Source organism: Ornithorhynchus anatinus, chromosome 10 (genome assembly GCF_004115215.2).
Source record: "Ornithorhynchus anatinus isolate Pmale09 chromosome 10, mOrnAna1.pri.v4, whole genome shotgun sequence".
Taxonomy (NCBI): domain Eukaryota; kingdom Metazoa; phylum Chordata; class Mammalia; order Monotremata; family Ornithorhynchidae; genus Ornithorhynchus; species Ornithorhynchus anatinus.
Window position 1 is genome coordinate 51200804 of NC_041737.1, and position 23802 is coordinate 51224605.

A 23802-nucleotide genomic window follows, 5' to 3' on the forward strand; every position below is an offset into this window, starting at 1 on the left:
CCGGGCGCAGGAGCCAGGGAAGGGAGTTCATGCAAGAGGAAGAAGAAGAACGTCCAGTCACGGAAGGGGTAGGACGGCCCCATTTTGAAAGGAGTCCGATCCCGGACACCCGGGGCAGTTTCCACCGGCGGGTTTCTGCGGGTCACCCAGAGCTCCTCAAACATCTGTCCCCTTCCCGTCGGGCAGGGGTCGGTTCAGAGAGGAGAGAGAGCATCTCGCTTCAAAACCAAAGAGGTTGCCAGAATCAGAGCTCTGAAGCGGCCTGGTGCTGGATGGGGGAGGAGGGTAGTGGGGTCTGATAGGAACATCCTAGCTTTTTATTTCTTCCTTTGTTGCTTTAAAATACATTGTACAGGTGAACACAGGAGAAGTTCATGCTACTTGCTGGAAGCAATACGGATCCCATCTCGGGGACCACGGTATTCCACGGTAGCCCCCCGCCTCATCCCCGCCGCGGGCTGGGGAGTAGGGCGCAGCCGATCCGCGGCCCGTCTCAGTAGCCCTTAGGAGGCGGTGGCCTCTTTTCCGAGATCCTGCACGAGGGAGACAGACAGGTCGATTCCGTCGGCTTCTCCGGCCCGGACGGCCGGGTCTGCTGCCCCGGACACGGGTCCGGCCGATTCCACGAGGTGCCCCTCCTCGGGCTGAGGTGTCAGACGGCCGTCTCCAGGTCTTCGTGCCCCATAATCTGGTAGTTCTGGCGGCTCTCGAGGTAGGAAGCCAAGTCCGGGTCTCCGGCCTGCCGGGCTCTGTCTTGTGGCGTCTTGCCCTACACGGACAGGGGCGGAGAGGGAAAGAGGGCAGGAGGTTGCCTGCCTCGGCCTGGCACGTGCGGTTGGGGGGAGGGAAAGCCCTAAGGTCATGGGGTGGGGCTCCCCACGCCACCTGTCCCACCGGACAACGCGTCCTCGTGCGGGGGGCCTTCACAGGCTCCCGAACTGTGCAGACGTGGGATCGGGTGGTGGAGGGGAGGGAAGGGAGCGGGGGGATGGCCGGCCCAAAGAACTGCCTAGACCATCTCTCCAAGCTCCTCTTTCCAAGGGGTCTCCGAACGGATGGCGTCGCCCGCTTCCGGAGCGGCAGGGTGGCCGATTCTTCGGGACTGAGGAGCCGTGCGGAGGAGTGGATTCTAGTGCTAGTGGGCTGCGCGGTGCCGCTCGTGCCTCTCTCGTCCCAGCCGGCCGGGTTACCGCCGGGGCCAGGAATGCAACGAGCCAGTACGCCGGCAGGGATGCAGAGCCCCGGAAAGTGACCGTCGGAGGGGGAAGGGGCCAAGGGGCGATCGGGCGACCTACCTCGGAATCCATCTTTCTCAGAGAAGCTCCCGCATCCACCAAGAGTTGGCATACGCCACGGTGCCGCTGGCAAGCCGCCTTGTGCAACGCTGTCTCACCCCTAAACCGAAATGAAAGAGGGCGTAACAGTGAGGGGCTTGAAATTCGGGGCGGCGGGGGGCTTTGGCTCTCTGGGGTGTGGAGCTCCTGACGGAGGAATTCTGGCAATCTGGCAACGAGGCAGCGCCCCGCCAAGTAGCTCCCGGAGCAAAAAGCTCCCTCTCAGGCAGAGGGCACCGGGAAGGTGTTCGTTAATAATAACGACGACGATGATAATAGGTGTCTGTGAAGTGCTTACTAGGCGCAGAGCACTGTACTAAGCTCTGAGGGAAGTACAAGATTATTAGTCTGGGCACAGTTCCTGTCCCACGTGAGACTCAGAGTCCAAGGAGGAGAAAGAATAGGTAATTCATCCCCATTTTGCTCATAAGGAAACTGAGGCAGAGAAGTGAAGTGACTTGACCAAGGTCAAACAACAGGCAAGCGACATTAGAACCAGAGTCCCTGGCCCCTAGGCCCGGGCTCTTTCCACTAGGTCACCCTGCTTCTCAACGGATGTCTGTCCCCCATCGCGGTCCATCGGTCCCCCAGCCACTCTGACTTCTCTTGCCCTCTCTCCCCTCCGAAGCCCAGATGCGGGAGGGCTCCACTCACGTTTCGCTGTCTGTCATATCCAGTAACTCGGAAGGACCTGCGCAAAAGAACAAGGAAGCCACTTCAGGGGGCGGAGAGCTAAGACAGGAGGCAGAAGCCAGCCAGCCCCCTGTTACGCTGGAAAACAAGGGGAGAAGTAGAGCCATTCTGGGGAGGAGGGCCACGTCCGGGATTCCGACTCACGCTCCTCCTCTCACCCCTGGAACCGGAGCTGGAAGAGTCGGGTAGACTCCAGAGAGGCCCCTTCCCCATCCCGCCCAACCATTCTTGGGGGTCAGGACGAGCAGCGGGGTCATCTTGGAAGAACTGACCACGTCTATAAGATCGTTGGTAGCTGGGCACAGAAAGCCGCCCGCCTGCCCGTCCGTCCGCCCGGACGATCAGACGTAGGCTTCGGGGCAGAGACTTCCCTTCCAAATCTGGACCCCTGTCGGCCACCCTTTCTCTCCGGAGAGTGGCCGTCCGCTGACCCGCCTTCGGATGCGACGTCTGGGGGGCGGCCATGAATTAGGAGAGGAGGGGAACCGCTCAGATCACATCGGAAGAGGTCTAGGTGGACAAGAGCCCTTATTTCCCGAGGGGCAGGAGACCGGGAGGAGCTGGGGAAGCACCCCCTAGAGATCTTTAGAGAAAAGGAGTGGCTGCCCACTGACAAACAAAAATGGCGTTAGAGCAGGATGGTGGGTAGACAGAGCGGGGGCGGCCCGGGGGAATAAGCCGTCAGTGAGCACGTACTGTGTGCAGGGCACTATAATAATGATAGTGGTATTTGTTAAGCGCTTACTATGCGCTAGACACTGTAGTAAGCTCGGGGGTGGACACAAGGAAATGGGGTTAGACACAGTCCCCGTCCCACATGGGGCTCACGGTCTCTATCCCCATTTTACGGATGAGGTGTCTGAGGCCCAGAGAAGTGAAGTGACTTGCTCAAGGTCACACAGCAGACAAGTGGCAGAGCGAGGATTAGAACCCGTGACCTTCTGACTCCCAGGCCCGGGCGCTATCCACTACGCCTTGAGCACTTGGGAGAGTATGATGCAACAGAGTTGGGAGCCACGTTCCCTGCTCACGACAAGCTTACATTCTTGAGATAAGAACATTAATTAATGTTGGTATTTGTTAAGCGCTTACTATGTGCAGAGCACTGTTCTGAGCGCTGGGGGAGATACAGGGTAATCAGGTGGTTCCACGTGAGGCTCACAGTCTTAATCCCCATTTTACAGATGAGGTAACTGAGGCACGGAGAAGTGCCTTGCCCACAGTCACCCAGCTGACAAGTGGCGGAGCCGGGATTCGAACCCAGGACCTCGGACTCCCAAGCCCGGGCTCTTTCCACTGAGCCACGCTGCTTCCCTTCACAGGAACATCACAAGCCTCTCCCCACACCCGCCCAACGTTCATGCTTCCCACCAGCCGGTGCTAGAACCCCAGCTCACTAAACTGCCAGATCCGAGTGCCGAGCCAGTGAGCAAAGTAGGGGAGGGAGGACCAAAGGAAAACCTGCCCAGCTAAAGGTCTAAACAGTAATAATAATAACTGTGGTCTCTGTGAAGCGCTTACTATAGGCCAGATACTGTTCTGAGCACAGGGGCAGATACAAGCTAATCAGATCAGACACAGTTCCTGTCCTACATAGCGCTCATCCCCATCTTACAGACGAGATTACTGAGGCACAGAGAAGTGAAGTGACTCGCCCAAGTTCATACAGCAGGCAAGTGGCAGAGCCGGGACTAGAACCCAAGTCCTTCTGACTACCAGAACCGTGCTCTTTCTACTAGGCCGTGCTGCTTCTCTGATTTGTTAAGCCCTCACTGTGTGTCAAGCACTGTTCTAAGCGCTGGGGTAGATACAGTTTCCATGAACTTCCGTAAAAATGACAGGCCTCTTTCTCTTTAAGAAACCGAAACACTTGAAGTCTTCTTTTATTCTCACGGCTTCCGGTAAGCAGGGGACCGGGAGCGGGGCGGAAGGCATGGGGGAGGGCGGGGGGAGGGTGGCAGGGGGGCAATGCTCCATTCTACCCCACTCCCATTAGCCCCGATAGCTGATATCTTGTCCAGCTTTTGCCGGGTAGGGAAGAAGGGGGGAGGTGCGGCCATGAGGTTGGGGCAGGAAGCTTGGGAGAGGAAAGTGGCTAGCAGACGGCATCGCTGAACGTCGTGGATGCTGGGAAATTTCGGATTCAAACCTAAAAGATGTGGTGGAGAAGGAGGGAGGGCAGGAGGGGCCGGGGGGGGGGAGGCGGGCGGGAGGGAGAACAGGAAGGGGAAAGGGGAAAAAAGATGGAAAAAGGAGAAGGGATGAAATGGAGAAAGGGAGAGAGATAAGGAGGGAGGGGAAGAGGAAGGGTGAGAGAGAAAGAAAGGAAGAGAGAAATGGAGGAAGAACCTAATATCAGGGGCCCCGGTGGAAAGGAGGAGGGCAGAGGAAGGCAAAGGACAGTGTGGACCGTTTGGAAAAACAGGTTGCGTCAATGTCCCTAAGTCACGGCGAGAGGATGAACAAGAGCGCAGGAGAGTTTCATCTAGCAGCGACGGGACAGCACCTTCCTGTCCCCATCCGAACCCGCGCCCCAACCGCCCCCGTCCGTTAACCCGCTCCAGTGTTAAATGTTTCATTCATCCCGGCACAGATTCCTCCAAAGAAAACCGGAGCCTTCCAGGCCTTAGCCAAACGTCTCCCCCTCCCCCCCCCGCCCCTCGCCCCCTCTGAAACAGTCAGCAGTGGGTCTCTCTCCTCTGTCCCACACCCACCCTTTCCAAGCCCCTCTCCTTCTCCTCCCCAATTGCCCCCTTCCCCTCGCCGGATCTCATTTTCCATCAGTCTCCCAGACGCTGTCAGCGGACCATTCCAAATCCCCTGTGCGGCGGGACAAAAGCCGCACAGATGTGGGAAAAGCCGGCACTGGGAAAGCTAACGGCACTGTCATCCTGTCCCAGCAGGAAGCCTGCAGTTTCTCTTGGGGACAAGAGGCAGAAAAAGAAAAAGAGACTGAAGGCAGAGAGACAGAGAGAGAGACACAGACAGGATAAAATAACCCCATAGAAATCCAGAAAGGAAATGCATGAGTGAGATTTCTATCAAAGAAAACAGCGGGGGGGGGGGGGGGGAGGGCGGTGGAAAATAAAGACAAAAGAACAAAATGTGTGGGGAGGTGAAGAAATAACCTCTTACCCCCAAAAAAAGTCTCAGAGGGGAAGGGGTGGGGGGAGGAAAATGGATTGAAAAGAGTTCCTGGGAGAACTCAGCTGGGGCCCTCTCCATCCTTAACGACTCTCACTGACTGGCTGGAATTGTTAACTCTTCTTCCTCAGTGATTCCCCCTTTCACTCCTCCCAACACCCACCTTCCTGCTCCTCTGAGAGGAAAGCGGCGCGCTGTGCCTGTGGTAGAAGCAACAAGATGGCCACCTCTGGAAGCAAGATGGCCACCACCGGAGGTCGGAGCCCCTCACAGCAGGAAGGGCGGGCCAGGCTCTTTTCTGTGACCCCATCTAGGGGAAAGGCTAGTCAATTCCCCCTCTCACACACCTCCCCAGTCCCGATCCGGAAAATATACGATTTCCGGTTCTGAAAGAGTGCTAGTGAGCAGTGCAGTTTGTGGGACTTGGACCGTTTGAGCCCTCAGCTCTGCCTGAGGCAAGCGAGAGAATCTCAGGGCCCGTAGATTGAGGCCTCTCCACTGAGAGCCAAGATCATGACCTCTGGGGGGGCCCCGCTCAGAACGGGAGGAGGGGTTGAGGAGGGAGTAGCCAGGAAAGAGTCCTGACCCCGGACCTGGGGCCAGGACAGTTTTTTGTCCTTTGGAGAGCTCAGCTGACCCCAGTTTAGGAAGTCCTGGCGCCCTTTGTAAATAAGGTCTTCTGAGCCTTGCGGCGACTGCTCGCTGCCCGGTTGACCTGAGGCTGAGGGACCAGATCAGTAAGGATGCCCGGATCCTCATGGTCTCGGGGGGGTTGGGCAGGGTGAGGTGGCACTTTTTCCAGATGGATCAAAGTCCACTGGACTTTCCCATCCCTCATCCCCACCAGGGATTGCTCCCAGCATCATTCCCGCCTCTGGACATCCTGGAATGTTGAGGCCTCATGTCCAGGGGAGGGCTTGTGGGAATGGAGAAGGCAGGGGTTGGGAAGGAGATTGGATGTTTGTGAGGGAGTTTGTATATTTTGGGCCCTAAATCGCCGCCCAGATTTAGAGGCGAATGTCTTTTAGTTAGGTGAGAGCTCTGGATAGCAGCGATATCTAGTGGGGGGTGGTCAGACCCTCAATTTAGGCGGAAGACAGAGGGGAAAGTTGGACTTATCCACACCCTCATGACCTCCTCACCCCTGCCCCTGCTAAGGAGACCTTGCTGGTACCTCCTGCCAGCAGTAAGACCAGGGACTCAAACTCCTGGAAGGCAGGAACTGTGTCTCTCCACTCTACTGTACTGTGCTCTCCCAAGCACTCAGCCCCAGTGCTCTGCTCACAACAAGCCCTTCATATTTTTTACGGTATTTATTAAGCGCTAAGTATGGGCTCTGTACTTAGCGCTGGGGTAGATACAAGCTGATCCAGTTGGACACAGTCCGTGTCCCCCGTGGAGCTCACAGTCTTCATCCTCATTTTACAGATGAGGTAACTGAGGCATAGAGGATCTAAGCGGTTTGCCCAAGGTCACCAGCAGAGTCAGGATGAGAACCCACGTCCACCTGAGTCCCAGGCCGGTGCTCTATCCACTAAGCCGCGCTCCGTTCCCAGCATGCCGGCTCTGACCTACTCACCGTGGTCCAGGATGTATTTGACAATGTCGCCGTTCCCCGTCTGGGCTGCGTAGTGGAGGAGGGAGCAGTGGTCAGGGCCCCGGATCGACAGGCTGCCCCCATTCCTGCAGCACTCAATGAGCTGGAAGGGAAACGCGGAAGAAGAGATGGGGCTGGGCTACCAGACCTCCCTCGACGGCCAGGGAGGTGGACTGAAATCGCTAGGTCTTCCCTCAACTAACTGGCAGCTAACCCTACTCCTCGGCCCCCTCTCCATCCCACCCCTGAGGCCGTCGTCTGCCTCGTGTTCACAACCTGACGTGTTTGGAGTCTGCTCAGAGAGTCACCGTTGAGCTCTGCAGCGTTTACGAATTTGGGGCCTGGTTGCCTGTGGTGGGATTCATTCTCTCCACCGAACAGAGCCTCCTCTGGGGCCCAGAATGCTCTTCATCATTGCTCTTTGTTAAGCACTCACCATTTGCGGAGCACTTTACTCGGCACTTGGGGGAGTACAATACAACAGAGTTGGTAGACACATTCCCTTCCCACAACGAGCTTACGGTCTTGCTCCTTGCATAGCGGTTTCATTTCTCCAAACAGCTATCACGTCAGCTCTCTCGTTGCATCTTCACGACATCTTTGGGTTTTAGGGAGAGGTGGTTATAATTATCACCTCCGCCATTTTACAGATGAGGCGACTGAGGCCCAGAGAGGTTAAAGGGGCTCGCACGAGGTCACACATCGGGCCGGTGACAGACGGGACTATGGCTTTTTCTATTCTTCAAGTGACCAAATGGGGGTGAAGAGGCTGGTCTCGGTTGTCAGAAGACTGGGTTTGTATTGTGGGTGCTTTCTGTTCTCCCGGCTGCCTCGTGCGGGGAGGGATGGAGAAGATGTAGGGAGCAATTATTCACATTCCAACCACCTCGCCTCGCTAAAGCCGTCACAGATGGACTCTCTGTTTCTCTGTTTCCTATAGAAGCAGTGCGGCCCAGCAGATAGAGCACGGGCCTGGGAATCACAGGATCAGGGTTCTAATTCCGGCTCCACCGCTTGTCTGCTGTGTGACCTCGGCAAGTCACTTCACTTCTCTGTGTCTCAGCTCTCTCATCTGTCACGTGGGGAGAAAACACCTGCTCTCCCTTCCGCTTAGACTATCGGCCTCCCGTCGGGCAGGGAACGTGTCCAAGCTGATTATCCTGTAGCTAGCCCGGCACGTAGCATGGTGCTTGGCACAGAGTAAGCACTCAGTAAATGCCAGCAGTGCCATCCAAAATGCCCAGTACAGTGTTCTGCACAGAGTAGGACTACTACTAACTAAGAGACTGACTGGAAAACCAGAACTCTCAATCCTTGCATGCCAAAAGCCACAGATAGCGATCACTGAGGTGTGTGTCACCTCCTATTTCCAATCTCAGTTTCACTGTAAAAGTGTAGGCTGCACGCTCCTTGTTCATTCAGTTGAAGTTATTGAGTGCTTACTGGGTGCAGAGCACTGTACTAGGCGCTTGGGAGAGTACAAAATAACAGTAGACAAATTCCCTGTCCTCAACGAGGATCACGTCTACCGCCCCGGTTGCACTGTACTCTCCCAAGCGCTGACCACGGTGCTCGGGTGGGGTTTGATTGATGGTAATACTAGATTTGGGTCCTCAGCCAACTGGCTCTCCCACCATGACTCACGGGAGTTATTTCTTTTTTAATGGCCTCTGTTAAGCGCTTACTACGTGCCAGGCACTGTCCTGAGCGTTGGAGTAAATACAAGCTAATCAGGTTGGACATAGTCCATGTCCCATATGGGGCTCTCAGTTTGAATCCCCATTTTATAGATGACGTATCCGAAGCATAGAGAACTGAAGCGACTTGACCAAGGTCACACAGCAGACAAGTGGTGGTCAGAATTAGAACCCAGGTCCTTCTGACTAGTTGTTGAATGGGGCACACGCCTATGGATTGACCATCTCACCTGGCCCTCCATCTTCTCTATTCTCCCTCCTACTTAGATTGTGAGCCCCATGTGGGACAGGGACTGTGTCCAACTTGATTATCTTGCACCTACCCCAGCGCATAGAGTGGTGCTTGACACACAGTAAGTGTTAAACAAATACTTCATCTATTCTCTGCTACTCAATACTGTAGCCCTTTAGGCAGCGAGAGGTTAGAGTGCTTTATCATCCCTGGATGAAGCATAGATGGTTTTTTGAGCGGCGAGGGAGTACTTACCTTCAGGAGATCTCCAGCTATTACGGCCTGTAAGAGGGCTGTGAAAGACAAAAGAAAGATTTACAGTTAGCTATCAGATCCTTATTAATAAAGAATATATTCATTAAGTGCTTACTAGGTGCCAAACACTCCCCCATGAGGCTCACAGTCTAAGGGAGCGGGAGAACAATTATTGTAACTCTATTTTACAGATAAGGAAACTGAGGCACCAGGCGATTAAGTGCCTTTCCCAAGGCCACACAAGAGGTAAGTGCCAAAATCAAGCCTAGAACCCAGGTTTCCTGAGTCCTAGCCCTGCATTCCTTTTAATTATAATAATTAATATTTATAATCATTTTTGATGATACCTGTTAAATGGTAGTTTTTTTTTTGTTAAGCACTTACTACGTCCCAGGAACTGTTCTGGGCGCTGGGGTAGATACAAGATAATCAGGTTGGACACGATCCCCGTTCCACATGCGGCTCACAGCCTTAACCCCCATTTTACAGATGAGGGAACTGAGGCGGAGAGAAGTTAAGTGACTCGCCCAAGGTCATCTATCAGACAAGTGAAGGAGCCGGGATTTGAACCCAGATCCTCTGACTCCCAGGCCAGGACTCTTTCCACTAGGCCAACCTACTTCTTACCTACCAATGTGCCAAGCCGGAGTAGATACAAGACAATCAGGTTGGACCCAGTCCCCGTCCCACTTGAGGCTCAGAGGCTAAGTGGGAGGGAAACAGGTGTTTCATCTCCATTTTGCAGATGAGGAAACTGGGGCCCAGAGAAGTAAGGCGACTCGCCCCAGGCAACACAGCAAGCGAGTCGCAGAGCCGGGACTAGAACCCTGGCCTCCGGTCTCCTTGTCCGACGCCTTTTTCACTAAAGAGGGCCCACACCCTATTCCGGGAAATGCATCCAGTTTGGGGGTCAGGGATTCAGAAAGGAAGTGTGGAGGGGGAAATGAACAGGGTCACTGCAAAGATCCTCAATGGGGAATCATTAACTAAAGGAAAGGAAAGGCCACTTCAGCAGATCGGAAAGCGCCTATTGACACGCAAATACCCTGGCATTGAGCTAATGCCTGAGGAGAAATTGGGAACTGGGGAGAAACTGTTTTATCAAAGGGAACTGGTATCTGCAGTGCAGTGAGGGAACTGGCTCTTTGAGAAAACTATCTGCATTCTGGAACTGTGCGGCAATAGGGGAACGGGGAAGCGTTATAATATCCCTATTTGGAAGGAAACACGCACCCGTTTACATCCGGGAGAAAGGACGGCCTCTTCCGGGCCTGGCCCCGGCTCAAGTTTGCACCCGGAGATGCTGCCTTTCAGACTGCCCAAGCCCAACCTCCGGAAGCTGCTCCTTCGGTCCCTTCAGAGTATGGCTCTGTGCTCAGTTTCCAAAGGTGAGGAGCCACGGAGAGGCTCACTCAGCTCCGTTTCACAGTTACAGGCTCCTCTCGGCCCTGAATTTTCAGCAGAGCAATAAAGTCTGCGGATTCGGCTACGTCGCGTAACAATCTGAATTCTGGGTTTTTAATCACCACCACGGTCTGCAGCATTCTCCTTGTGGTGTATCTCTGGGTCCGCCCTCCTCCTTAAACCGTAAGCCCCGGGTGGAACAGGAACGGGTTCTGTTATGGGTCTCCCCCAGTGTTTAGCATAGAGCTCGGCACAGAGCAGGCGCTCAGTGAGTACCGCAGTCGAATCCGTTCACGTTTTGGAACTGATTCGGTTGTATAGCCTAGTGGATAGACGGCCATGGCCCCTTCCTTCCAAGGCTTTCCAAATGATTCCTTGAAGTGATTCTCCCCGTCTAGACTGTAAGCTCATTATGGGCAGGGGATGTGTCTGTTATACTGTTGTGTTGTACTCTCCCACATATCCCTCCCTCCTCATATCTGACAATTCCTCTCCCCTCCTTCAAAGCCTTATTGGAAGCACGTCTCCTCCAAGAGGCCTTCCCTGACTAAGCCCTCCTTTCCTCCCACTCCCTTCTGTGTCACCCTGACTTGCTCCCTTTATTCAGCCCCCTTCCCGGGTCCACAACAGTTACGTATCTATTTGTAATTTACTGCTTCTATTAATGTCTGTCTCCCCTTCTAGACTGGAAGCTTCCTGTGGGTAGGGAACGGATCTATTTACAGTTATATTGTCCTCTCCCTAGCATTTAGTTCAGTGCTCTGCACCCGGTAAGCACTCGGAAAATGTGATTGACTGATAGAAGAGAGGAAGCAAGGTGAAGAAATAGGTGTTCCCTTGAGGAAGGTGGAAGGAATAGACAGGGAAGGACTTTCCCAGAACCAGGGGATAATAATAATAAGGATGTTGATGGTATTTGTTAAGGGCTATGTGCCAAGCACTGTTCTAAGCGCTGGGGGGGGGGGGATACAAGGTATTCAGGTTGTCCCACGTGGGGCTCACAATCTTAATCCCCATTTTACATATGAGGTAACTGAGGTTCAGAGAAGTTAAGTGACTTGCCCAAAGTCACACAGCTGACAAATGACAGAGCGGGGATTAGAATCCATGACCTCTGATTCCCAAGCCAGTGCTCTTTCCACTGAGCCACGCTGCTTCTCTAGAAAGTAGCTCACTGGGGGCAGAAATGTGTCTGTTTATTGTTATGTCGTACTCTCCCAAGAGCCCAGTAAAGTGCCCTGCACACAGTAAGTGCTCAATAAATGCAACTGAATGAATGAATGAATTGCCGAGTTGGGAAGGGAGTCCATTATTCGCTATACTGTACCCAGGGAATGTATGACTGGGATAAATTACTTATTTATTCATATTAATGTCCACCTCCCCCTCTAGCCTGTAAGTTTGCTCTAGGAAGGGAACATCTGTGCTAATTCTGTTGAACTGCCCTCTCCCAAGCACTTAGGGCGGTGCTCTGCACATATGCTCAAAAAATACCACTGGTTGATTGTCGGGTTAATCTATATTTGTCCAGACTGTGTCTTGTCTCCTCAATCAGATGGTAAAGCTTTTCGGCTGCTGGCACAGCCTTGCTTTAGCATGAACCCCAAGGACACGGCTGTGTCCCCTGGGGGTGACAGATGATTTCCTGTTGGCCAATGGGCTGGTCGATACCAGTCAGTCAGTCATATTATTGAGTGCTTACTGTGTAAAGAGCCCTGTACTAAGCGCTTGAGAGAGTACAACAGACATATTCCCTGCCTACAGCCTAGAGGGCTAGGCAAACATTAATATAAATAAATAAAATTACAGCTATGTACATAAGCGCTTTGGAGTTGGGAGAGGAGATGAATAAAGAGAGCAAGTCAGGACGACGCAGAAGGGAGTGGGGGAAGAGGAAAGGAGGGCTGGTCAGGAAAGGCCTCGTGGAGGAGATGCGCCTTCAGTAAGGTAAGGAAGGTGGAGAGGGAAGTGTCTGTCGGATATGAAGCGGGAGGGTTTCCCAGGCCAGAGTCGGGCCGGGGGCGAGAGGGGGACGGTGAGATAGATGGGATCGAGATACAGTAAGAAGGTTAGCGTTAGAGGAGCAAAGTGTGGAGCTGGGTTGTAGTAGGAGAGTAGCGAGGTGAGGAAGGAGGGGACAAGGTGATTGAGTGCCTTAAAGCCGATGAGCAGGCAGGCCCAGTGCCTAACCCTCCTATCTTCATTCTGGCCCGGGGCTAGAGGGCCCTTCCCATCCCATGAGGATGTTGCCCAACATAACAGCGAGAGGAGCATTCCGGGGGAAATGTGGCCAACAAGGAATGAAGGAAAAGGGAAACGCCTCACTGCGCTGCCTACACATCCATCCGCTGGAAGCTTCCCAGCTGGAATTCTCCAGAAGCTCATTGCTTCTCTGACAACCATTTTTTTAAAGGGTATTTGTTAAGTGCTTATTATATGCCAGATAATGTACTACGCACTGGGGTAGGTACAAGCTAATAATAATAATATTAGTATTTGTTAAGTGCTTACTATGTGCCAAGCACTGTCCTGAGCCCTGGGATATATACAAGGTTATCAGTTTGTCCCATGTGGGTCTCATTGTCTTAATCCCCATTTTCCAGACGAGGTAACTGAGGCACAGAGAAGTTAAGTGACTTGCCCAAAGCCACACAACTGACAAGCGGTAGAGCCTGTATGAGAATCCAGGTCCTTCTGACTCATTCATTCATTCAATCGTATTTATTGAGCGCTTATCGTGTGCAGAGCACTGTAGTGAGCGCTTGGAAAGTACAATTCGGCAACAGACCCCCGGGCACGTACTCTATCCACTAGGCCACTCTACATCTCCACTAGGATCAACCCGACACAAGGGATATGAGATTGAAAGGGGAGGAAGAGACAATCGATGCTGCTTTCTCGGGGACCAATGAAGCCAGTTTGAGAGCAAGAAGGGGAACTCATCGTGGGCAGGAAATGGGTGTGTTTATTGTTATTTTGTACTCTCCCAAGCGCTTAGAACTGTAGTCCGCACACCGTAAGTGATCAATAAATACGACTGAATAAATGACTTCTAGCCACCCCGACCAAGACCCTGCTTTGACACCGAACAAGAGAAGGCTTTCTCTTCCCCTCCTCTATTGCCCTCTAGACCGTAAGCTCTCCTCGTTGGCGGCGAACTTGTCTACCAACTCTGTTACGTGGTAATTTCCCAAGTGCTTAATAAAGTGCTCTGCACATAGTAAGTGCTCAATAAAGACCAAATGACCGATTGATTAAATCCAGCAGTTATTTTCTAACATTCCCTTGGGGGAGAAGGAGTGAGTTACATTTCTTTGGAGAGCTTTCGTGACTCTTTCATTACAGGGATGACGTCAGAGCTTCTAAGAAGTGCTCGATTGAGATCAACAGATGCTGATGAGCTCTGTCCACAGAATGTATACTACAATCAGGGCCTTAATGGGATAAACAAACGAAAACATATTTGTTCTCCTTCCACATTTCCAGAATCTCTCCCTTCCTCTCCATCAAAACATGTGGTATTTGTTAAGTGCTCACTCGGTGTCAAACACTGTTGTAAGCACTGAGGAAGATACAAGATCAACAGGGCAGACACAGCCCCTGCCCCAGTGAGGCTCATAGTCTAAGTATGAGGGAGAACAGGTATTGAATCTCCATTTTACAGATGAGGTAACTGAGTCCCAGAGAAGTGAAGTGACTTGCCCGAGGTCACCCAGCAGGCAGGCGGGGGAGCCGGAACTAGAGACCAGATCCTCTGACTCTCAAATCCGTGATCTTTCCACTAGGCCCTGCTGCTCCAAAAGATCATCAGATTTATCCAAACACTTGCCATTTCCCAGCCTGTTCACTGCATCACTCATCTTCCTGCCTCTTGTCTTTCCCCTCTCTAGCCCACACTTCACTCTGCAGCCCAGACCATTTTTCCAAAGGTTCGTTCCGCCTTCGTCTCCCCACTCCTCAGAAAGCTCCGATGGTGACCCCTTCTTCTCCACTTCAGGTAGAAATTCCTGATCACGGGCTTTAAGACACTCAAACAGCTCTCTCCCTCCTACTTATCCACTGTCTTCTTCCATTCCATCGCAGCTTCTACTCTTTCGTCTTTTCGAGCTAATCTACTCACCGTGCCTCGCTCTCATCTCTCCCACCACTGAACTGTTGCTCACGCCCTCCCTTCTGCTTGGAAATTCCCTCCCTTTCACATCCAACAGATCACTGCCCCCTCCTCCTTCAAAGTCCTTCTGGAATCACATCTCCTCCAGGATCATTTCAAATCTCCCCATCCCAAATTCATCCCCCCCGTTGCCACTTCAGCATTTCTGCATCAAAGCATTTGGGTAATCACATCCTCCCACGGCACTTGGGCACATTCTTTACACTCTATTACTTCCTGCTACCTATAAAGTATTCAGTGTCCATCTCCCCAACTAGATTGTAAGCCGCTCACGAACGAGGATCACGTCAACTAATTCTAATGTACTTTCCCAAGTACTTGGTACAGGGATCTGCCCACCAGAGGCCCTCGATAAATAGCATTGATTGATTTTCTTCTTACCCGGTACTGCTGCTCTGCTCCACCCTGGCTTCCTGTCCCTTTGGCAACCGTGGCTGAAAGAGGGATTTGTGTTTATCCCACCGGCCAGTTTTCCAGGAATGGGACCAGAGGGGTACGGGAAAAAATACCTTATTGTCCCACCTAGTGTGGGAAGTGTGATCAATAACTGAAATGGCATTGGGGAGAATCATAGAAAACAATAATTACAATTGCGGTATTTGTAAAGCGCTTACTATGTGCCAGGCACTGTACCAAGCACTGGGGTGGATACGAGCAAATCGGGCTGGACACCGTCCCTGTCTCACATGGGGCTCACAGTCTTAATCTTCATTTTACAGGTGAAGGAACCGAGGCACAGAGAAGTGAAGTGATTTGCCCAAGGTCAGTCAGCAGACAAGTGGCGGAGTCGGGACTAGAACCCAGGTCCTTCCGATTCTCTGGCCTGGGCTCTATCCACTAGACTACCCTACTTCTCTAAGAAGCAAGAAGATAGAGGGCAAGTGCCAATATAATAATGATAATGATGATGATAATTCTGGTATTTGTTAAGTGCTATGTGCCAACCACGCCTAGCAGAACAGGACACTAGGAAGAGGAGGTTGGGCGTGCATAGAATGAAAGTAGAAAACAAGAGACAAAGGAGAAGACTAAGAAGAAGGATAAGGAGAGAACACAGAGCAACCAGAAAGGTTGTGGAGAGTGAGTTAGAGATGGATTGGTGGCACATAAATGTAGCAAAATCTAAATATTTCAGGGGGAACAGCTAGTTTGTTGAATACTATTTTATGCTGTTTAATTTGCTACTTCCATTTTACACTAATGTTTATGTAATATAATGCTGAAATATTTGGCCCGCCTGCCCTGAGGCAATTCGAAAGTGGATGAATCAATATGCCAGCAAGCAAATAAATACATGTGTACTGACGTAAATCCCCACAGTAAACTCTTGCTATATCCCATGGCTGGGAAAGCCACACCTTGCCTTGTCGTAGTCTCACCGACTTAAAAAGGGACTGAGGCTGGAGGGAAATCCTGGGTCCCCTTATCTTGTAGTCCCCAGCTGAGGGTCAGAACCGAGGACTGGGGCAAAAAGGGAATGGAAATTTTAGGAAGTTAGTGAGGAAATGGAGTCTCTAGTTTGTAAGCTCCTTGGGGGTGGCGATTCATTCATTCGATAGTATTTGTTGAGCGCTTACTATGTGCAGAGCACTGTACTAAGCGCTTGGAATGTACAATTCGCTAACAGATAGAGACAATCCCTGCCCACTGACGGGCTTACGGTCTAATCGGTGATCATTTCTGCCAACTCTAAAGTATAGTACTCTCCCAACTTCTCAGTATAGTGTTGTGCACATTGTAAGTGCTCAATAAATACCACGGAGGGATTGACTGGAAGGGGGCAGGCTTTGAAGGGCTAGCCAGTCGGATAGCCACCCTTCTGGTCCCTTTCCATCCTGACTGGAAACCCTCAAGTTTGGTCAGAGGCCAGGGAAGAGCCGAAGCTGGAACATTCTCTTCAGCTTGACCTCAGTCCCCGGGCTCCCGACGAGGCATCTTTTAAAGAGGGCCCTTTTAAAGAATGATTGCATTTGTTGCGCACGTATAATACGCCAAGCTCCGTCCTCAGCACTAGAATCAAACTCATCCGTTCAGAACGTTCCTCTTCTGCCACTCCCTTCTGACTTGCTCTCTTTATTCATCCCCTCTCCCAGCCCCACGGCACTTAGCTTATTTTTATTTAAATTAAAGTCTGTGCCCCTCTCTAGACTCTGAGCTCGTTGTGGGCAGGGAATGTGACTGTTTGATGCTGTATTGTACTCTCCTAAGAGCTTAGAACAGTGCTCTGCACACGGTAAACTGACTGACATGGTCCCTTCCCCACCCAGGATTCACACCCTAAGGGGGTGGAAGAATGGGTATGTCATTTTCATTTGACAGATGAGGAAACTGAGGAATGGAGAGATGAAGCGAAGCAGGTGAATAGCCAAGCAGGAACTAGATCCCTGGTCCTCCGAGTGCTAGGACCTTGTCTTCCCTTTCGACTATAGGTGGAACTGCAGCAAAAGGTGACGAGAGAGAGGCAGGAGGAGAGAGACGAGGCCGAAGGCAACGGGCAGAAAGCAGCAGAACACCAGGACGGCACGGTCAGTTTTATTCCGCTGAGCTCCTGAGGCCTGCTACCGGGTCTCTGCTAACCATCAGCCTCCTTGCTGCTCCGTTCTTGTGCTCGACGATTTCCCCTGACTTGTAATTCTACATGCCTGGGAAGGTTCAAGCTCTGGCGCAAGTAAGATCTAAAGCCTTGAAGTCTTCCGGGTGGAGCAGAGTGAGGCGGAGCAACCCAGATCCCAGCCTGCCTTATCCGTTTTACCGAGGGTCTCCGGGCCTGCAGAGGGAAGGTTGGTTTTCTTCCTCTCACCTCATGGGTTCGATCCAAGTCTCTGCCTGCCAGCTGTCTCAGCACACTTCTCTGATGTGAACGAGGGTCCTTCAGGGCCTCTTAAAAGGAACTCAAGTTGAAAAGCGTTCACATTTTTCAAGCTGTAATATCCCCGAGTGGACCGACTCGGTCTGCAAAACGACTGGAGTGACGGATGGCCGTCGGTTTGAACCGGAGCGGTGATCTTGCGTGGGAAATGACTTCCAGGTGCGGGAGCGAGATCGGTGATGTGTGTCGACTTGTGTTCCAGAAAAATAGAAGGGGGGGTTGGTCGGCTGGCTGTCCAGTAGCCCAGTAAGTGTCCGTTGTAGCCGGAGGCCAGCTGATCGGGTACTCTGTTGGAGACCCCCTCACCGGGGTAGGCGGAACCATGTTGGGTCGAAGTTCAATTTACTAGCGCTTAAATAATTATGTGTACATCCTTCAAGGCTTGAGTGTACGGGCATTTTCAACTGCCTCCTTCGTTTTGCATTCTGATGACTCAACTTGTAAATACGTTTGTGTCCGTCTCCCCTTTCTGACTCTAAGCTTCTTGTTTCTATTGGACTTTTGTCCTCCCCACTCTTAGCCTGGGAGCCCTGGGTGAGGCAGGAACTGTGTCCAAGCTGATTATTCCATCTCTACCTCTGCGCTTGTCATAACACTTGGTAAAGAGGAGCAAGAAGAAGCAGCGTGGCCTAGTGGAAAGACCACGGGCCTGGGAATCAGAAGGACCTGGAGTGGACACTGATGGCCTCCTGTAATGAGCTAGGTCCTGGAGACAATACCATGCAAAACAGAGAGGCTGGGTGCCCTGGTGGACAGACCACGGGGTAGAGAGTCCAAAGAACTGGATTCCAAGTCTTATCTAATCCCGGCTCTGCCACTCGTCTGCTGTGTGACCTCGATGAGTCATTTCATTTCTCTGGGCCTCGGTTACCTCCTCTGTAAAATGGGGATTGAGACTGTGAGCACCGTGTGGGACGTGGACCGTGTCCAACCTAAATAGCTTGTATCTACCGTAGTAAATGCTTAACAAGCACCGTAAAATAAATACCATACCACTTAGCCCCTAACACATTTATTTTTGGCATGTAGTGAGCGTGACCTTGGGCGAGTCACTTCAGGTCTCTGGGCCTCAGTTTCTTCTTCTTAAAATGGGGACTAAATACCTGTTCTCTCTCCCACTTTGTCCCTGTTTCATATGGGTCTCAGAGACTATGAATCATCTGATTAGCTCGTGTCTACCCCTACAGTGCTTGGCACATATGAAGTGCTTAATAAATAAAACTGTAATTGGTACAGAGTGTTTAACAAATACCACAGTAATAAAATGCTTAGTACAGTGCACTGCACCCAGTGGGTACTCAATAAACAACATTTCTGCCATTACTACCACTATGACTGCCGGCTGGGTGTTCAAAAGAGGGTTCGCGGTATTAGGAGTTTCACTTCCCACTGTTCAAGCCAGGGCCAGTAGGGATTAAATGGAAGAGTTCACCCCGGTTCACCCTGCCACCGACTACCTGGTAAGACGGTAGCAAGGGAGAGAAAATCCCACACCGTTTACTTTCCACCATTAGGAAAGAATGGGAGAAAAACTGTTTTTACTAAGATCTGGAGATATTCATACTCTCCACGATTAATCCCCTCTGCGCTCTATCCACTAGGCAGCACTGCTTCCCACAGCATCCCACAGCACATCTGTAGCAAAGCTGGGCCTGGAATCCAGGTCTTTGAACTCTATCCTAAGCTCTCTCCACCAGAGCGCCCAGCCTCTCTGTTTTGGATCGTACTGTCTCAGGTCCCTAGCTCGTTCCAGGAGGTCATCAGTGTCCACGCCACTGGGGTGATTGCCCCTGCAGCTTTTAGAACTGGAGTCCCAGCTTTGTTCACCCTAGATCTCTGAGCAGACCTTAGAATTTCCAACCAGCGCTGAAAAGACCTAAAATAGCAGGTTTCTGGCCTGGGAGCCAACTGGGGCCTACTCTTTCCCAGTTCCCATTGCCCTCCAAAGTTTTGCAATGGGGCTTCCAATAAATAGTTGATCCGTCTGCAGTGGGCAACCCGTTGGACCTGGTGAGCCCTTAGTTTCCTTCTAAGGTCCTTTCACAGGTCAGCCATTCATGTGCCATTGATATTTATAATTCTATTTATTTATATTGATGCTTTCGATGCCCGTCTACTTGTTTTCTTTTGTTGTCTCCCCCCTTCTAGACTACGAGCCCATTGTTGGGTAGGGACTGTCTCTCTTTGTTGCCAAATTGTACTTTCCAAGCGCTTAGTACAGTGCTCTGAACACACTAAGTGCTTGATAAATACAATTGAATGAATGAATGAATGTGCCTATCGTATCCCTCCTCAGGCTTTCTAAATTTTCCCTCCAATAAACCATTCTGGGTCAATCTCCCAGGAACTCCTCTGGAGGTTTTTCGGTCAGGGCAAGTATCACCCAATGGTCTTAAATCAACCCTCGAGTGAAGTTGCGGATACCGCTTGGCTTGGTTTTATCTGGGCCTCTCTGTTTAATTTTACTTTCCAAAGTACGTCCAACAGGTAGCATTTTCAGACTCCACCGGTGAGATGAGGAGCCTGGAAGAGTGGCCCTCGGTTCCCTAAGGGAGAGAACGGCCTGGAATGGGGAAAAGGAATCAGAGTCCTGTGGAGCACTGTGAGGAGCAGAATCCAACTGTGGCTTGGGGATGGAGAAGCAGTGCCCTGGATTGGCTGTCGGGGAGGTCACAGTGTAGGTGAGGTTGTGCTGCTGGCGAGGTCACACTGCTCGGGAGGTCACACTGTCAGCAACCTCACGCCGCCAGCAAGGTCAACTTGTCAGAGAGGTCTTGCCATCAAAGAAGGCAACGAGGAACCGGGTGGGGGGCATCTGTGAGGAGAGTCAGGAAATTGGGACAAGCTGTCCGAGCCCCAGAGCAAGCAGTGGATGGAACAGTCCCATTTGGCCGCCATCTTGGCAGTTTTGCATTCTTGTTCAGGCCCAGGCAGGAGCAATTAATGGCACTTTAGAAGGAGCTGAAGTGGGGAGCTGGGGGAAACGTCACTGGCCTGAGGAGGGGTGGAGACGGGCGGGGTGAGCCTGTTATGGGGCAGGGACTGTCTCTATCTGTTACCGAATTGTACATTCCAAGCGCTTAGTACAGTGCTCTGCACATCGTAAGCGCTCAATAAATACGATTGAATGTTTAGGCTGTTTCCACGGGTACTTTATCAGCCTGGCTTTGCTTCGGTGCAAGGAGACCTGCAGACGGCGTGATTACACCATGGTGGGATTTGTTTGGTTTTTCAAGCCAACTGGATGATTGGACGTGCCTGCAGCATTTTCTCATTTGCAAAATGGATTTTTTCTCCATTTTCATAAAGTACCAGCTCAGAGTGCTTGGGAATATCCTTAAATGGAAGAGCCCAAGCAGAAACAACAGAAAGAAAATCCTCCGGGAATTATGGATAATTCCTAAATCCAATAAGGAATCCCTCGGGCAACAGGCTTCTCCCTCAGGGCTGAATTGTTTTCCTCCTCTACCAAACGGGGGTGGATATTTATTTGCCTCCTGGTTTCAGCCATTCCTTCTCCACATGGGGACCTTTTCATTATTGAGTATTTATTAAGAGTTTGCTACGCACCAAGCACTAGGCTTAGCGCTGAGGTAGATTCGAGATCATCAGGTCAGACCCAATCCTTGGATGGGACTCATAATCCAAGAGGGAAGGAGAACAGGTGAGGAAACTGAGGCACCAAGAAGACAAGCGATTTACCCAAAGACTCACAGCAACAGCATGGCCTAATGGAAAGAATACTAGATAGGGAATTTGGAGATTTAGGTTCAAGTTCCTGCCCCTCCACTGGCCTGCTGCTTGATCTTGGCCAGGTTTCTTAACTCTCTGTTCCCTCTGTAAAATGGAGGCGAGACAGAGTGAGTTCCACTGTTCAGATGCACCGTCCGAGACCCACCAGGGCCCAGGAGGGGAACGCGACGGGAAGCATCGGGATTCTCCCAGAGAAGCGCTCACGTTTCAGACCAATTCTGGATGGACTTCCGCCAAGATAGGAGCCACGGGACGTCGGCAGATGGTACCGAAGGGACATGCGGGACATCCCCTGATTCAGGTCAGGTCGATCTGTTTCGAGTGCCTTCACTGGCCCCCCCCGTCCCAGAAGAGACGGGCCGAACGTTGGCTCCGGCCCCATTCACGGAGGTAATCCCCGAGGAAGATTACCAGCCGAACCTCAGAGCAGAGCCCCATCGATCACGGGCAAGCTGATCTCTGGACAAGGGATGTAAGCCCAGTTCAACATAGGTCATGCTAAAAGGTAAAAATGTTCACTAAGGAGTGGGGAGGGGGAGGAGGCAAGCAGGTCAGGTTTCCCCAAAGCTTCAGTTTCACCCAATCAATCAACCGGGAGATGGTGGTGACGGGGATGGAGGTGGTGGGGAACGTATGTGCTCAGTCCTTGGGGACAAGCGAAGGAGGAGGGAGATTAATGACTGGCATGGGAGAGGGAATTTGCTTGCCTGCGAGAGCAGAACCTTCCATAAGGAATGGGGCTGAGGAAAGCTCCCTTAGTTTCTTCCGACGATTCATCAAAACCCAGAGCTGCTTTCTCCCCCGCTCTTTCCTTCCCCCCAACCCAGGGCCTCGCTCTAGGTCTAGGAATCTGAACCGTCTGCATCCCCAACCCTTGCCTCTCTCCGGGGCTGCCGGCGAGTCCCAGCCCTCGTTGTTTTCCTTGGCCCGCCTCTTCCTAGCTGTGTCCGCCAGGTGTTTTATCTGCTCTCCTCATTGCCTCCATATTTGGGAGCTATTGCGCCAGAGGCGAGGAAGGAGAAAGGGATATTTTACTGAGTGCCCCCTTCCAAGAGAGTCCAGGGACTCTGTATCTTCAAAAGAAGCAGTGTGGCCTGGCGGAGAGAGCAGTGGCCTGGGAGTCGGCAGGACCTAGGTTCCAATCCCGGCTCTGCCGCTGGCCTGCCGGGTGACCTTGGGCGAGTCATTTCACTTCTCTGTGCCTCAATAACCTCATCTGTAAAATGGGGATTAGGACTGTGAGCCCCATGTGGGACAGGGACTGTGTCTGATGTGATTACCTTGTAACAGTAATAATAATAGTAATGGAATTATTTAAGTGTATACTGTGTGCCGAGCACTGTTCTAAGCGCTGGGATAGATATAAGGTAATCATGTTGTCCCACTTGGGGCTTAGAGTTTTAATCGCCATTTTATAGATGATGTGACTGAGGCACAGAGAAGTTAAGTGACTTGCCCAAGGTCCCAGAGCAGACAAGTCACAGTCGGGATTAGAACCCACAACCTCTGACTCCCAAGCCCATGCTCTTGCCACTAGGCTATGTTGTATCTAGGCCAGAGCGTAGAACAGTGCTTGGCACATAGTAAGTGCTTAACAAATGCCATAAAAAGTACAATATAACAGAGTTGGCAGGTATGTTCCCTGCTCACGAGAAGCTTGCGGTCTAGAAGGCAGGGCTTGTTAATTAAGGAGGGCACGGTTGACCGGGAGAATTGCCCATTAGGGCAGTCCTGAAGGCTTGGCACGGTTCTGACGTGGAATTAACTGGCAAACACTAAGCAGCCGGTTCTCCGCCCAACGAGAGAGCCCGATTTCAGAAAATCCAGTTTCCTGCTGAGATTCGCTCTCAATCAAAAAGGATTTCAATGCCGTTCAGGAACGGACCATCTGGATCCCACACCACTCACCCGACAGTCTTCAGCTCCCGCAAATGACATCCTTCGGGCCTGTTGACCCGAAGCCAAAGTATTGAGGTATCACGGGATCCTCAACCCCTCCTGCCCCCCGAACTCATAGCCCTCAGTTGCCTGTTGGCTCTGCCCACCTCATCTGAGAATTCCAGAACTGCCTAAGAGCAGATTGGCAACCGGGCAGACGGGGCTCGTCGGCCCCACGACTCACTTCTCCGGGAGCCGAAGCCGCCCCGGTGTCCGAGTCCCCAGAGCTGAGCCTCCCGCGCTAATCCATCCCTTGGCTCCCCCCCATTGTGGCTTCGGCCGGTCCAAATCGCTTAGCTTATTATCCCATCACCGTCAATTCTTCGGGTCTGGGAATTCCTTCCCGTCGACTGAGCACCGGGGACGAGGAGAGAGGGAACGGGCGGAAAACACTTAGCTTGGCAATTTTGCCGAGCGAGATTCATTTTCCAGGGTCAGGGATGACAATACATAATGCTGACTTTTGCTAGATTGCACTGAGTAAATAAGCGCCTGGGAGTTGCTGAGTGAGAAATAAAAGGCCAACGTCCTGAAAGCCGGGTGGATATGGCGGCTCTTTCCCAGGACGAAAAACCCTCCCTGCCCCGGGCCCAGTCTGATAGCCCCTCCATCCTCCGCGATAGAACGGTAGCTTACCTTGATCTTCCGAAGAGGTCGGTGACCTAAAATAAGACAATAAGGTTTGATCAATCTTTGACGCAGCCGAGACCGTAAG

The 23802-nt window shown here is 51.9% G+C and overlaps 1 protein-coding gene across 2 annotated transcripts in view; it reads right to left on the reverse strand.

Moving 5' to 3' along the window:
• Window positions 1-301: 301 nt before the first annotated feature.
• DGKI (diacylglycerol kinase iota) overlaps window positions 302-23802 on the reverse strand; it is a 143581-nt gene continuing 120080 nt past the window's right edge. For both annotated transcript variants that reach the window (XM_029073824.1, XM_039913249.1), the window contains 6 exons: window positions 23724-23749; window positions 8953-8990; window positions 6751-6871; window positions 1989-2025; window positions 1296-1395; window positions 302-769 (listed from right to left, as the gene is read on the reverse strand). In XM_029073824.1, coding sequence (XP_028929657.1) covers window positions 653-769; window positions 1296-1395; window positions 1989-2025; window positions 6751-6871; window positions 8953-8990; window positions 23724-23749 — 439 coding nt within the window. In that variant the 3' untranslated portion in view covers window positions 302-652. The remainder of the gene's footprint in view (window positions 770-1295; window positions 1396-1988; window positions 2026-6750; window positions 6872-8952; window positions 8991-23723; window positions 23750-23802) is intronic.